Source organism: Corvus kubaryi, unplaced genomic scaffold (genome assembly GCF_017639235.1).
Source record: "Corvus kubaryi isolate FWS band 111438036 unplaced genomic scaffold, C.kubaryi_AGA036_p1.0 126, whole genome shotgun sequence".
Classification (NCBI taxonomy): Eukaryota; Metazoa; Chordata; class Aves; order Passeriformes; family Corvidae; genus Corvus; species Corvus kubaryi.
The window spans coordinates 1,809,316-1,822,537 of record NW_024580661.1 but is presented as its reverse complement, the minus strand read 5'-3'; the positions used below and the strand labels follow the sequence as shown (position 1 = coordinate 1,822,537).

The window sequence follows — 13,222 nt, the reverse complement described above, 5'->3', positions numbered from 1 at the left end:
CTGCTTCTTCTCCTGCTGCTGCTGCTGCTTCTTCTGCTGCTTCTGCTTCTTCTCCTGCTGCTGCTGCTGCTTCTTCTCCTGCTGCTGCTTTTGTTTCTGCTACTTTTTCTGCTTTTTCTTCTGCTTCTTCTTCTGCTTCTTCTTCTGCTTCTTCTCCTCCTGCTGCTGCTTCTGCTTCTGCTTCTTCTCCTGCTGCTGCTTCTGCTTCTGCTACTTTTCTGCTTCTTCTGCTTCTTCTCCTGCTTCTCCTTCTTCTCCTGCTTCTGCTACTTTTTCTGCTTCTTCTTCTGCTTCTTCTGCTTTTTCTGCTTCTGCTACTTTTCCTGCTTCTGCTTATTCTTCTACTACTTCTTCTGCTGCTGCTTTTCCTTCTGCTTCTCCTTCTGCTTCTCCCGCTTTTTCTGCTTTCTTCTTCTTCTCCTGCTTCCTCTCCTGCTGCTGCTGCTTCCTCTTCTTCTCCTGCATCCTCTGTTCTTTTTCTTCTGCTTTTTCTGCTGCTGTTGCTTCTACTTTTCCTACTTCTGCTTTTTCTGCTCTTTCTTCTTCTGTTTCTGCCTCTTTTCCTTCTGCTGCTTCTTCTGCTTCTTCTCCTTCTCTTTTTGCTTTTCCTATCGCTTCTGTTCTGCTTCAGCAGCTTTTTCTGCTGCTTCTGTTTTTTCTGCCTCTGCTTCTGCTGCCTCTGCTTCTTCTGCTTCCTCTTCTGCTGCTTCTGCTTCTTCTTCTGCATCTTCTCTTCTGCTTTTTTCTTCTGCTTCTGCTGCTTCTGTTGCTTTTTCTGATGCTGATTCTGCTTCTCCTACTTCTGCTCTTTCTGCTCCTCCTTCTCCTTCTCCCTCTCCTCCTCTATTCCAAGTGCCATTTTAATTAAACTTTTCAATAACTAAACCCCACCATGCTGGAGAGGTGTCCCAGGTCAATTATTTGCACCCAGTGTGGGCATTTATGGCACTTTCCTCATTCTCATGGTTGTTACTCATGAATTAGAGCATCCAGCGGTGCAGAATTATAAATGAGAGTGTCTGGCTGGGAAAATGGATTTCCACCTGGCTTCCTGCTGCTCTCCGTGCTCCACTGAGCTTTATCCACTGGAGCCACTTCTATAGCTAAATAGTCCAGGAGCACCAGGAGATGAAGGGGGGAAAGGCATTCAAACACTGGCTTGTTACTTTGGAGAAATTATCAGTAGTTTTGCTGCATGTGAGCAGCTCTTTAAAAAAGTGTTTTCCTTCCAACCCCCTTCTGGATAACTCAGAGCTGGGAACAGGTTTCCTGGAGCTGGGTGATGTTGTCCCTTAGGGAAAAATCAGTGGGTGAGGGTGCCCTGGATATTTTAGATCCTTTGGTTTCAGGATCTGTTGTGGAGCTCTGTGGGAGACCCTGGGGTAAGGACAGAGGAAAGGGTCTCACCACTTGGGGCAGCCCTGCTCCGGGGTCCTCAGAGCAAGGAGGACGTGGAGGTGTTGGAATGAATCCAGAGGAGGCCACGGAGATGCTCCAGGGCTGGAGCTCCTCTGCTCTGGAGCCAGGCTGGGAGAGCTGGGGGTGCTCCCCTGGAGAGGAGAAGGCTCCAGGGAGAGCTCAGAGCCCCTTGCAGGGCCTAAAGGGGCTCCAGGAGAGCTGCAGAGGGACTGGGGATACGGGATGGAGGGACAGGACACAGGGAATGGCTTCCCAGTGCCAGAGGGCAGGGCTGGATGGGAGATTGGGAGGGAATTGTTCCCTGGGAGGGTGGGCAGGCCCTGGCACAGGGTGCCCAGAGCAGCTGGGGCTGCCCCTGGATCCCTGGCAGTGCCCAAGGCCAGGCTGGACATTGGGGCTTGGAGCAGCCTGGGACAGTGGAAGGTGTCCCTGTGTGGGACTGGATGGGCTTTGAGGTCCCTTCCCACCCAAACCATTCCATGATTCTTTGATTCACAAGGAAACAAGCAACTTGCAGAAATATGTATCATCTTCCCAGAACCTTCCATGAGGCTCTGGCCACTGTTCCTGCTCAGATTCTGGCCCCTCAGGTTCTGCCACCTGGAATTTCTGATTGCTTTCAGGACCTTGTTTTTCCCTCACTACCACAAAGTCCCCTGTAATTCTTCCTGCCTTTCCTTCTGTGCAAGGGGCAGAGCAATTCCTGCCTTCCCAGATCCCAGAACCCCACCTGCATTCCAGGACTCTGGTTTCCACGCTGGGATTCTCTCTGAGCTATTTTTCAGTTGCCTTTTTAGTGCTGTTTTTCCTGTTCCCTGTTCAACGGCCTCCCACATCAACTTCTCCATTTATCAACACCCACCCTTCCAACCCAGGGCTGTGTTAAGATCCCTCCTTTAATTGGGAATATTAATTTTCCTTGGAATCGGGGCTCCTTTAGGCAACGAGCTTGGACTGATTTGTGGTCTCTTTGAAATGGGAATTGATTCCTTTCCTCATTCCTCTTTCCTGGTACTGCTTCCATGACTCTGGCATGCCAGTGAGCCGATTTATCCCAGGCTGAATCTCCACCTGCCAGGAGAGATTCGGGTTGTTTTCCCCTTTTCTTTCCCCGAATAACTGGAGACATTTTCCCTCACCCCATCTTGCATCCAGTGAACTGAGTTCTTTAATTTGAGATTCTGACCTGCCTGAGAGCCTTTCTGGCTTTCCATCCATCCCCCCTCACACACCAGATAGGATTTGGGAGTATTTCTTTGCGGCTTCCAGCTTGTTCTTCCTGAATTATTTCAGCTTTCAGTGTTCAGGACTGAAGCAAAGAAGATTTCTGAAGTAGTCTGGGAGCTCGTGCTCGTACAAGGGTTAATTAAAAACCTGGAAAAGCCTCTGTGTTGTAGGACTGTGAGAAGAGCTCTGTTGGTACAGCCGGGAGGAACGAGGTGACATGGAAAGGTTATGGAAAATAACAGTCGGAGAAGAGCAAATCAGGACAGGCAATTAGCAGCGCTTGTAGTACAAGTGGTTTGAAATTCCTAGGAAAATACCTGGTGTAATTGCACATTCTCTTAAGTAATCCCTGCCACCACTTCTTATTAAGGCTGAGGAGTTACCAGGCTGCGGAAGAGGATGGGGAGATTTGGGGGAGACAGCAGAGATTGGGAATGATGCGAGAGAAAAACAAATGCCAGTGGAACATCAGGGGCCTTCAGCTGATCAGAGCACCCCACTGAGGTTACTCCTGAATAATTCCTCAGGAGTTTTCTGTGAAATGTTGGGACAGGAGGTTGGATTACTCCAACACAGGATCCTACACAGTACGTGCTCCAGCTGATTGTGCTTAGCACTGGCTGATAGATGTTGTCAGATCTGTTTAACACTGTTCAATTTAATAGCTTCAGGGGCCTTTTTTATAGATTTAGGTTTAGATTTAGATTTAAATACTCCAGGAGCAGAGTTTGGTAATAACAATTTCCTTCCGCTTCTTTCCTTGGTCATATCCGACCTTACCCAGGCACGTGTTGTTCCTAAGCAAACCTTACACACTTCCGTGGAATCTTGGGGTTTCTGGAGTTGGTTGGAGTGAAAGCAGAGCTCCCTGGAGGTCCCATGTCCTTCCTGCTTCCTTTCCTCCTCACAAAACCTGGATTTATTATTTGTCACCTCTGAGACCAGCGATTGAACAGGCAGCCCAAACATTCCAGGGATCCAGGGGCCTTGGATGCTGCCAGGGATCCAGGGGCAGCCCCAGCTGCTCTGGGCACCCTGTGCCAGGGCCTGCCCACCCTCCCAGAGAACAATTCCTTCCCAATCTCCCATCCATCCCTGCCCTCTGGCACTGGGAGGTTTTCTCTGGCTCTGCATTTATCCTCGGGGAAAACTAAAGTTACTCCTTCCTTACTGATAAAGCCTCCCTGGGGAATAATGGGAAAGGACCTGCTGGAAAATGGGATATCAGGATGGATCATCCTTGTCCCAGTGCTGCTGTTAGAAACCTGGGACGGAAACATCTGGGAATAAAGGAATTTATTCCTGCTCCAGCCACTGGATGCATCCTCTCCATCACTCCACGCTGTGTCCTGGAGTCTGCTGGAGCCTCCCTCATGATTCCCGGTGTGTATGGCGGGATAAAACAATTCCATGTGCTCCTCCTGTTTGGTTAAATGTGCTTTTCATCATCATCATTTCATACCTTAAACAGCAGGGAGCAGAAATAGCTGGAAATGGCTGTGTTTTCCCCCGTGGGAATTCCCACAATATTTCCACAACAAAAACCCAACTCAGGCGGGAGGATGGTTAAACAGGACTGGAAATTTGATGTTTTGTCTGCCCAAAAAGCCCCGAGGACACAAAGCTGCGGCTGTTTCTTCGCCTGAGGGCAGAGAAACAAACAGTTATTGGGATAAAATAGCCCCAAAGCCAAAGGGAGCTGACGAATTCCAGCTTGGGGTGCAAGGGAATCATAATTTTCAGGTCTGAGAACGCTGCCAGCAGCACTTGGGCTGAGGGTGATTCACCTGGTGATCCTTGAGAAAACTTGGGAAGGCTTCAGTGAGCACATAAAAGCTCAGGAAGATGCTCAGAGACTGCGGGGCCCTGTGAATATTGCACTGCGTTTCGGAAATAATGCCCCTGCTGGCTGCTCCGATTCCTAGGATTTTTGAATATTCAGGACTTCCCCACCTATCTAACATGAAATAGGTCCTATTAAATAACATAAACAGCATTTTTGTTGCTCTTCTGTAGCTATTAAATGAAAGGCTTTGCATTTCCCCCCTTGTTTCGCTGCCTTTGCACGCAAGGAAGGGAAAAAGGAGCTGATGATGTCCACAAGAGAAAAAGGAGCAAAACAACCCAAACTTGCTCCTTCACCAGGCTTGGAGGTATTGAAAACAAAGAGAATTAAAGCCTAGAGAGGTTAAATCCCTGTTATTTAAAGATTTAGGGCTGTTCAGCCTGGAGAAGAGAAGGCTCTGGACATGGATAAACCACAGACATATCCCAGGCTTTGGGCTGGACTCTGCAGCCCTCTGTTCACCCCTTTAAATTGGGATCTATTTTCATGGGTTCCCAGGTAAATCAACAGGAAGAAAAGTTTGGGAAAAGTGCTTTTTGGAAAACGAGTTCAAAATTGTTTATTGAGTTTTTTGATTTGCTTTAATCAGGGATGTTGGTGGAGAGAGGGGTTTGACTCATTGACTGAAATCGTTGATTTGGATAATTTCAGGCAGCTTGAATCAGAAATTAGGGCTCAACCATGGCAAGCATTTCAAATTTAAACTTTAAGGATAACATGTCCACCCCCATCCAGTTCTGACCCAGGAAATGCTGATTCTTCTGCCTCAGCTCTTCCCTGTTTCCCCAGAAGCACTTGCTTTGTCTTCAGCCCTCAAACCACAGCAGAAATCTCTCATAAATCATCATTCCCATCAATCTGTTGTTTTAGTGTGCAATTCAAATATCTGGCAGTGCCCAAAATCCTCACCTGGAGAGCTCCTACAACTGCAGCCACACAGAAATCCCAGGTTTGGGCATCCCCATCCAAACTCCCCAACTCCTGGTGGCTTTTGGACGAGCGGCGATTTTGTTCTGTGCTGTCCCAAAGATCAAAGGGAGCCCCAGCTGTGGCATTTTGCTGGGGAAAGGTTTAAAAGAGGCAATAAACTTGAATTGTAGCATCGCTGCTCTGCTTGCAGGGTGATGTTTTAGATTACTGAGTAAGGAAACTCCTGTTGCAGACACATCTGCTGCCATAACTTTATTCCTCGTGTTCCTTTCTGTTGTGCCTCCTGCACTCAGGGAATGGGGTATTTTATATTTAACCTCCAGCCTCCAACACAGGCTCTGTGGAAAGGGATGGACCAGGAAGTCTCTGTGCCTGTTCTAACTCTTAATTCCCAGTGGATGTCCCAGTGTTGATTTGTGGGACACATCCCATGGATATTTTTCATCTCAGGGCACTCCTAAATATATAACTTTGAGGCCTTTAATGGCATCAAATCCCACAGAATTCCCCCGCTGACAGGGGGGTTTCAGCACCACAGGAGATGATGCTCGTGCTGATTAGAAGGGTCCTACTGACATTTAAATCTCTGCCCTGATTAGCCTTCAGTAAAGCATCTGTTTAGCAGTGAGGCAGGGTAAATGGGAACGTAAGGTGTGATTAGTGGTTTAATTAATCCAGAAGTGCACTGTCTGCTCTTCACTCAGTGCCTGAGCTGCCTGAACCTTAGAGGAGGGGCTGGCGGGTATGATTAGGGGGTGTAGGGATGGATGTATTAGATATATAGGATATAACAGGGTGTTATGTGTAAAACGAGAGAGTTCCACTTCTCCACAGCTCCCTGACAGGAGGGGGCAGCCGGGGGGGTCGGGCTCTGCTGCCAGGGAACAGGGACAGGACAAGGGGAAACGGCCTCAGGCTGGGCCAGGGGAGGCTCAGCTTGGACAGCAGCAGGAATTTCCCCATGGAAAGGGTGCTCAGGCCTTGGCAGGGGCTGCCCAGGGAGCTTTGGAGTGCCCATGCCTGGAGGTGCAGCCTTGATTATAAAACTAAAAATGCTTCTCCAAAAGATAAGTTTCTGAGTTGAAAACAAGAAGAGGCTTTAAAAGGCTCTTCTGCCGTGCAATTCAAGAGGAAATCTTTGAGTTTGCACTTGGAAGGTTTTCCATCCTGCAAATGCAGTTAGGGATAAAAACTCATTAAGGAGGAGGTTTGGGAGCTGAAGGACCAGCAAATCAAAGCACATTCATTTCGTGGATCTTATCAGTGAGAATATTTGTAAATATTTTGCTGAAAGTCTCTTTGCTCTGTGCTGTTTCCTGCAGTCAAATGGGGGCGTGGGGATGGAATTTATTGCATTTACTCTCTGACAAAAAAAGCAATTAATACAAGTGTAGAGGTCTTGGGAATAGCTTTAATCAAACTGTTTCTCTAAGGAGAAGCCCTGTTATAAACGGTACATACTCAAGCATTTATGGGTAATGCAAATGTCTAAGGCACAGCTGAGATGAAAACTGGACCTTTCGGGGTTCTTTTCTCTCCGTTATGCGCTGCTTTCCCCAAATTTTTTTGCAATGCAGCTTTGCCTCTGAAGAATGGGATGTGATGTTCGGTGTGTAACTCAGAAGTCTTGGAATTCAGCAGGGACCTGAAAACTAAAGCTGGAAAAGAGTGACTCAAAACCTCCCCAGCTGGGAGCTGTTTCATTATCAGGGTGTAACAGGGCTTGGGGCTGGAAATTTCCTTGAGCTCAAGGAGGAATTGTTGTCTGATTTGGGAGCAGGGTGAAACCTCAATGGATTTTGCTGGGTAACACACTAAAAATGTCCCGAAATCGCGCAGGTTGCAGCGAACTGACCCCGAATCCTTGCTCGCCTCCAGCCTTCCTTGATTTCTCCTCCTGTCTCAGCTGCTTCCAGGCCGTGTTTCCCCCAGCACCCAGCTCCCAAGCCAGGATTCCCCCGCTGTTCCTTTCCGTGCATGCTTGCTCCCTTGTCCAGCGGCTGCCTTCCCCGGTTGGCAGCGCTCCCCGTTCCCGCACTTTTCACCAATGCCATCGTTTCCCTCCGCAGTTCACAACAGGAATTTGGACAGTTTTTGCTAATCTCGTTTTCCCCTTGTCTTGTTTTTTTTCCAGCTCTCGTAAATGTGAAACTTTGGGCTATTGATCGGCAATGTTTTCAAACAATAATGATGAGGACTGGCCTCATCAAGCATACTGAGTATATGGAATTTTTAAAAAGGTATGGCACTTGTTTATTTATCCAAAAATCCCATGAAACTGCCGTCCTCTCTTGCCTTTTTTTTTATTTTTTTTGTGAGTGCAGTATTTGATTTGTTTTCTTCTCGTCTCTTCTGGTTTTAATTATTATTATTATTATTATTACTGTTATTCTGATGATTTTTCTTTGCTGTTTGCCCTTACTCCTGAGAGGAGGGGGAGCTTTGCTGTGGGGGAGTTTCATTCCTGTTGGGAGTTATTCATTGGCAAAGAGTCCCAGAGCCAGGGGGTGAGAGACAAGCTTTCATGTGAATCATTCAGAGGGGCAGAAAAGACACGTTTTTGCAGAAACACACCCTTTCAAGGGAAAAACCTGGGGTTTAAACTTGTTCAGATCCATTCAGAGTGTGTTCTTGTGCTTCTAAAGCGACATGGGAGTTTCTAGAGAAGAAAAGGTTCAGGTTGCTGTAAAATGGAAGTTGGATGAGCAACATAAACATAAAGACAGAAAAACAAATCTTTTGCTCATTAAACTTGATTTTCCCAAAGGTTCCTTCAGTTCCTTCAGCGATTTAAGCTTTGGAGAGGTTCAATAATGAATAATCCCTATTATTGAGAGAGCTGGGGGTGTTCACCTGGAGGGGAGAAGGCTCCAGGGAGAGCTCAGAGCCCCTTGCAGGGCCTAAAGGGGCTCCAGGAGAGCTGGAGAGGGACTGGGGACAAGGCATGGAGGGCCAGGACACAGGGAATGGCTTCCCAGTGCCAGAGGGCAGGGCTGGATGGGATATTGGGAAGGAATTGTTCCCTGGGAGGGTGGGCAGGCCCTGGCACAGGGTGCCCAGAGCAGCTGGGGCTGCCCCTGGATCCCTGGCAGTGCCCAAGGTCAGGCTGGACATTGGGGCTTGGAGCAGCCTGGGACAGTGGGAGGTGTCCCTGCCAGGGCAGGGGTGGCACTGGATGGGCTTTGGGGTCCCTTCCCACCCAAACCATCCCATGAAAATGATTCCATACAATCCGGCGCCACAGCAGTGAGGAACTGGTGGTGTTTCATGTCACCAAAATGATCCCAAAGGGAAGGAAATATCCCCAAATTGTAGGGACAGGGAAGGCCCAGGTCCCTGTGGTGCTTTCAGCCATCCCAGTGCCTCTCAGACATTATGAAGACGTTCCTATACCAGGCTTGGCCCAACTAGTATTGGAGAAAAAAGGGACCGAGGGAAAAGGAACAACAAAATTATTAATACTAAATGTTAGTGATGCCATTAGTAACAAAATATTAGTTTATACAAATAGATGGTATTTAAAATGTGTGTTATATACCATATATAATGTAAATATATATATGTAAAAATAACGGAGACATGATTCACAGGAGCTTTTGGGTTGGAGATCATCGAGCCCAACCATTCCCCAGCACTGCTGAGGCCACCACTGACCATGTCCCCAAGTGCCACACCCACACGGCTTTGAATTTAATAAATTAAATTTAAATTTTTAAGTCCCCACCGGGGACTCCACCACGCCCCTGGACAGCCCCTCCCAACACCTGGCCAGCCTTTCCTGGAAGAATTGTTCCCAACAGCCCATGTGAACCTCCCCTGGCACAGCCTGAGCCTGTTCCTCTTGCCCTCGTTCCCTGGGAGCAGGGGGTGAGCGCAGCCTGATCTCCAGGGAAGTGGAAGCAGGAAGGTGATCCCATGGGATTGATGCCCTGGGATGAGGGTGGCTGTAGCGCAGCTCAGCCAGAGCCAGGGCCAGGGAATTAATCCAAGCTGGGATTTGAGCTGGGAGCAGAGTCCTGCCCAGCTCACCCCACCAGTCCTCGGCCGGGTGGAGATCCCAGCTCCCGGCCTGTCCCTGTGGGCTGGAATTCCGCTGGGCTCCTTTCAGTCAGGAGTGGCAATAGTCCCCATGAAATAACGAAGCTCAGGTGCTTGGCCAGGCTTCCCAGCCTCTGCTGAGGTGAGGCTTTCCCTGGAGAGGGCCGGGAGCTCCATGGACATGTCCCACGGCTGGGAAAGTGTGGCCAGCAAAGCCGAGCTTTTTCCAGGTGTCTCCATTGATGATTACCAACAAAGGAGAGCAAACAGAGCCTGCTGCTTTATTTTAGGGGTTTAGACCCCATCAGTTCCAGCATTAACAAGCCTTTCCACAACGCCAGGAGTGAGTGTGGGATCAGCTCCGGGGTGGGAGCTGCCAGAGCAGGCCCCGTGCTCACATTCAGCTTTTAAGCTCCGAGCTTTAATAGAGATTTTCCAGAAGATTGTCGAGATTAATTTGGATTCAGGTCCTGCAGAGCCTGCCCAGCTTTAATTTTAAAGCAAACAATGTGAGGAGGAAACCAAGGAGTATTCCCTCACAGTGGCTGAGCTGCTTGAACACAACCTGGGACTCATTGGAAAGGCCTAAGGCAAGCAAATAAATATTTATTTTTTAAAATCTTACCGTTTGAATTTAGGAAAAGAATTTCTTCCACTTGGAGCACCTGTAGGAAGGTCCTTAAAAAATGTTGCTTCCCACTGGGTCTTCCACTTGGGCTCTGGGCATCTTTAGCTGTCTCAAACTCAGCTAAAATCCCATATGGAACATTAAATGCTCATTTTCAGATCCCATTTGCTACATTAAATGCTCATTTTAAAATCCCATTTGCTACACTAAGAGCTCATTTCTAAAGATGCTTTCCTTCAAAATGTTTCTAAGGAAAAACAGGATAAATCCTGAAGAGAAGGAGCTTGTCAATTGTTGTCTTTGTTCTTTGCTTTTTGGGGGTTTGGTTTTTTTTTTTTTTCCTTTCCTGCATTAATGCCTGAATGCAAATGCTCTTGTTAAGAAATAAATGGAATAAAAAGAAATCTTTGAATGGTGGCTGCCCACAGAAAAGTCAGTGGGGTTGGACAGGATTTTTTCCTGCTGATATTGGTCTAAAAATTCCCTAATTTTGCCATTATCCCAATAACATAATTATCACCGTCTCCAACAGCAGATTTTCATGTGTGAGCAAAGCACAGAAGAAATTAAGCTTTTGGGGGTGAAACGAGGCTGTTCATTTATTATTTTTATTTATTCTCTTTTATCCTGCTGAAAATCCAGCTGGATTTCCAGGGCTCCCTGGGAATGTCACCCCAGCAGCGTTGTGGGTTTGCTGGGGTTTCCCCCAGCAGGACCATCCTGCTGGCACAGGGCAGCTGCTGCTCCCTAGGGCCACCCTTGGCTCTCCAATCCTTTCTTCTGAAGGCCAGGAGAAAACCATAAACCCAGGACAAATCCATTTCCTGGCTAAGAAATCCGGGAGTGCCTTCCCAACGTGTCCTGGGCTGGAATGCTGTATCCCGCCTTGCTCCAAGGAGTAGCAGACTAAGAAAAGTTGGGACAACTCCTTTGGCTGAGATAAAAGAACTCTTCTGGAGCAAGCAGCAAGTGAATTTCCTCTTTTTCCTCGTTTTCCTGAGGAACCAGTCTGTGTCTCCCTTCCCAAACCAGCAGCTGATCCCTGACAGGATCAAGAGCCGCCCGAATTCCCTGGCAGCACCTGCTCCGAGGAGGGGCTGGAAAAGCTGTCTGGTTTTGATCCCTGTGTGCACCTGCAAGGCAAATCCCAGCAGTGATTCCCTTGGACACACAGATTTTTGGTAGCTCATTGTGTGACTAAACCGATGTCAGACCAAGGTAGTTCCCAGAGCAGCCAGCAGTGAAAAGGGAAATGTGATTTTGTGGTGTAGGTTTAGTAACTCCTGATGGTACAGGGGGTTTTGGTGGAATTCATCTGAAGTTTTTAGCCCAAATTGTGCTTTTTGGTGTGTAACGATATATTTGTCCTTACACGAGGGCGGTGAGGTCACAGCTGTGCTAACATTGCACCTCTCACTGCAATGTTCAATGTTCCAGCCTCACAATGATTTCTTTCTCAAGCCAGTCCTAAAAAACCATTCCATTTAATTAAAATCAGAATATTTCAGTTAAGGAAACAACTATTTATTAAATGAATTTGTCAGGGAATAAAAGATGGGGAAAAGCCTTGTGCTGTGGCAAGAATTTCCTGCGAAATCATAAGAGTTTTAAGACCTGAACACCTTGAAAGAGTAAACACTGTGTTTTTTCCTCCCCAAAAATGGCTTCCTCGACGTAAAAAGCTTCTTTTAATGAAAAGAGGCCATGGTGCAAACTGCAGTTCCTCCGAGGCCCTGGAAGGAGTCAGGAGAGCTGGCGAGGGATGTTTGGAGTCACCTTGGAGGCAGGATCGAGCTTTAGGAGTGGATTCTGGGGGGAAGTTCCCACTTACACACACAGCCTTGAATCCTAGGAATGAAAAAATTCCATGGGCAGGCGTGGAAAGGGTTCCCAGGGGCCTTGATGTGAGAAGCTGCAGAGGGTGGGGATCCCCACGGTGCCCACAGGAGCTCTCTGGACGTCCCTGCACCTCCCGGGCTCATCCATCAAGAGTGAACCCAGCCTGCCATCCAGGTTTTTGTGGGATTTCAGTCCCCTGCATGGAGAAAACACTCTGGGAATGGCCCCACCTCTTGTCTGCCTGGTGTGTTTGGTTTTTTGACCACATGATTTGCAATTCAGGCTGTGCTGGGGACACTTGAGGGCATGGCCAGGGAAGCGGCTGAGCGGGAGCAGCGGGATTTGCTGCCCACGGTGCACGGGCAGGCGCTGGAGCAGAACTGAAGGGATGCTCCACGGGATCCAACTGTCCATTCCTTCTGCCCTTTGACAGGGAAAACTGTCCGTCTTGTCTTGAGGAGGAGGCCAGGGTCAGGTTTTGCTTGACATGCTTTTTGCAATGAACTGTGTCAGCAGCCCCAGTTCAGTCTCTGTAACCCCTTGTGAAGGCTGGGAACGGATGGGAAGGGGCTGGGGCACATCCTGCCCGGTGATAGAGGTTTAATCTTGACCACACACATTTTAAACTAAGGAAAATCCTTATTGGAGGCAATGCACCCCAGGGAAAAGGGAGGAGAAGGGAAAAGAAGGCAGAAGGGTCTCTGTTGATGCAGAGCATGATGGGAGGGGAGGATTAATTCCTTCAGCTCGGGTGTCAGCTGGGTTTGAAATGTTGGTTCATACACACTGGAATAAGTCAATATCTCGTTTTAATGCTGCTGATCCATGGAATTAAAGAACGGGTTGGGTTGGAAGGGACCTTGAAGATCAGCTCATCCCACCCCTGCCATGGGCAGGGACACCTTCCACTGTCCCAGGCTGCTCCAAGCCCCAATGTCCAGCCTGGCCTTGGGCACTGCCAGGGATCCAGGGGCAGCCCCAGCTGCTCTGGGCACCCTGTGCCAGGGCCTGCCCACCCTCACAGCCAACAATTCCTTCCTCACATCCAATCCAAGCCCTCGCTCTCTGCACAGAACTGTTCCTTGGCACACAGAGGGACAATCACAGTGTGACTCCATGGGATGTGCTGGATTGTCACATCCTGCAGGATCTCCTGTTTGGCACAGAATCATTTACCCCAGGCAGGTCACAGGCAGTGCCTTCACTCCCACCCTGCATCCCTGGGGTCTCAGGTCAGGGGGGTTCAACTCCCTGACAGGAGGGGGCAGCCGGGGGGGTCGGGCTCTGCTGCCAGG

General features: G+C 48.6%; 1 protein-coding gene across 3 annotated transcripts in view; it reads left to right on the top strand.

The window, feature by feature from the left end:
* The window catches only part of PRKG1 (protein kinase cGMP-dependent 1), a 372,819-nt gene that overhangs the window by 221,862 nt on the left and 137,735 nt on the right, over positions 1 to 13,222 (top strand). For all 3 annotated transcript variants that reach the window (XM_042021848.1, XM_042021837.1, XM_042021855.1), the window contains exon 4: positions 7,557 to 7,662. In XM_042021848.1, the coding sequence (XP_041877782.1) occupies positions 7,557 to 7,662 (106 nt within the window). The remainder of the gene's footprint in view (positions 1 to 7,556; positions 7,663 to 13,222) is intronic.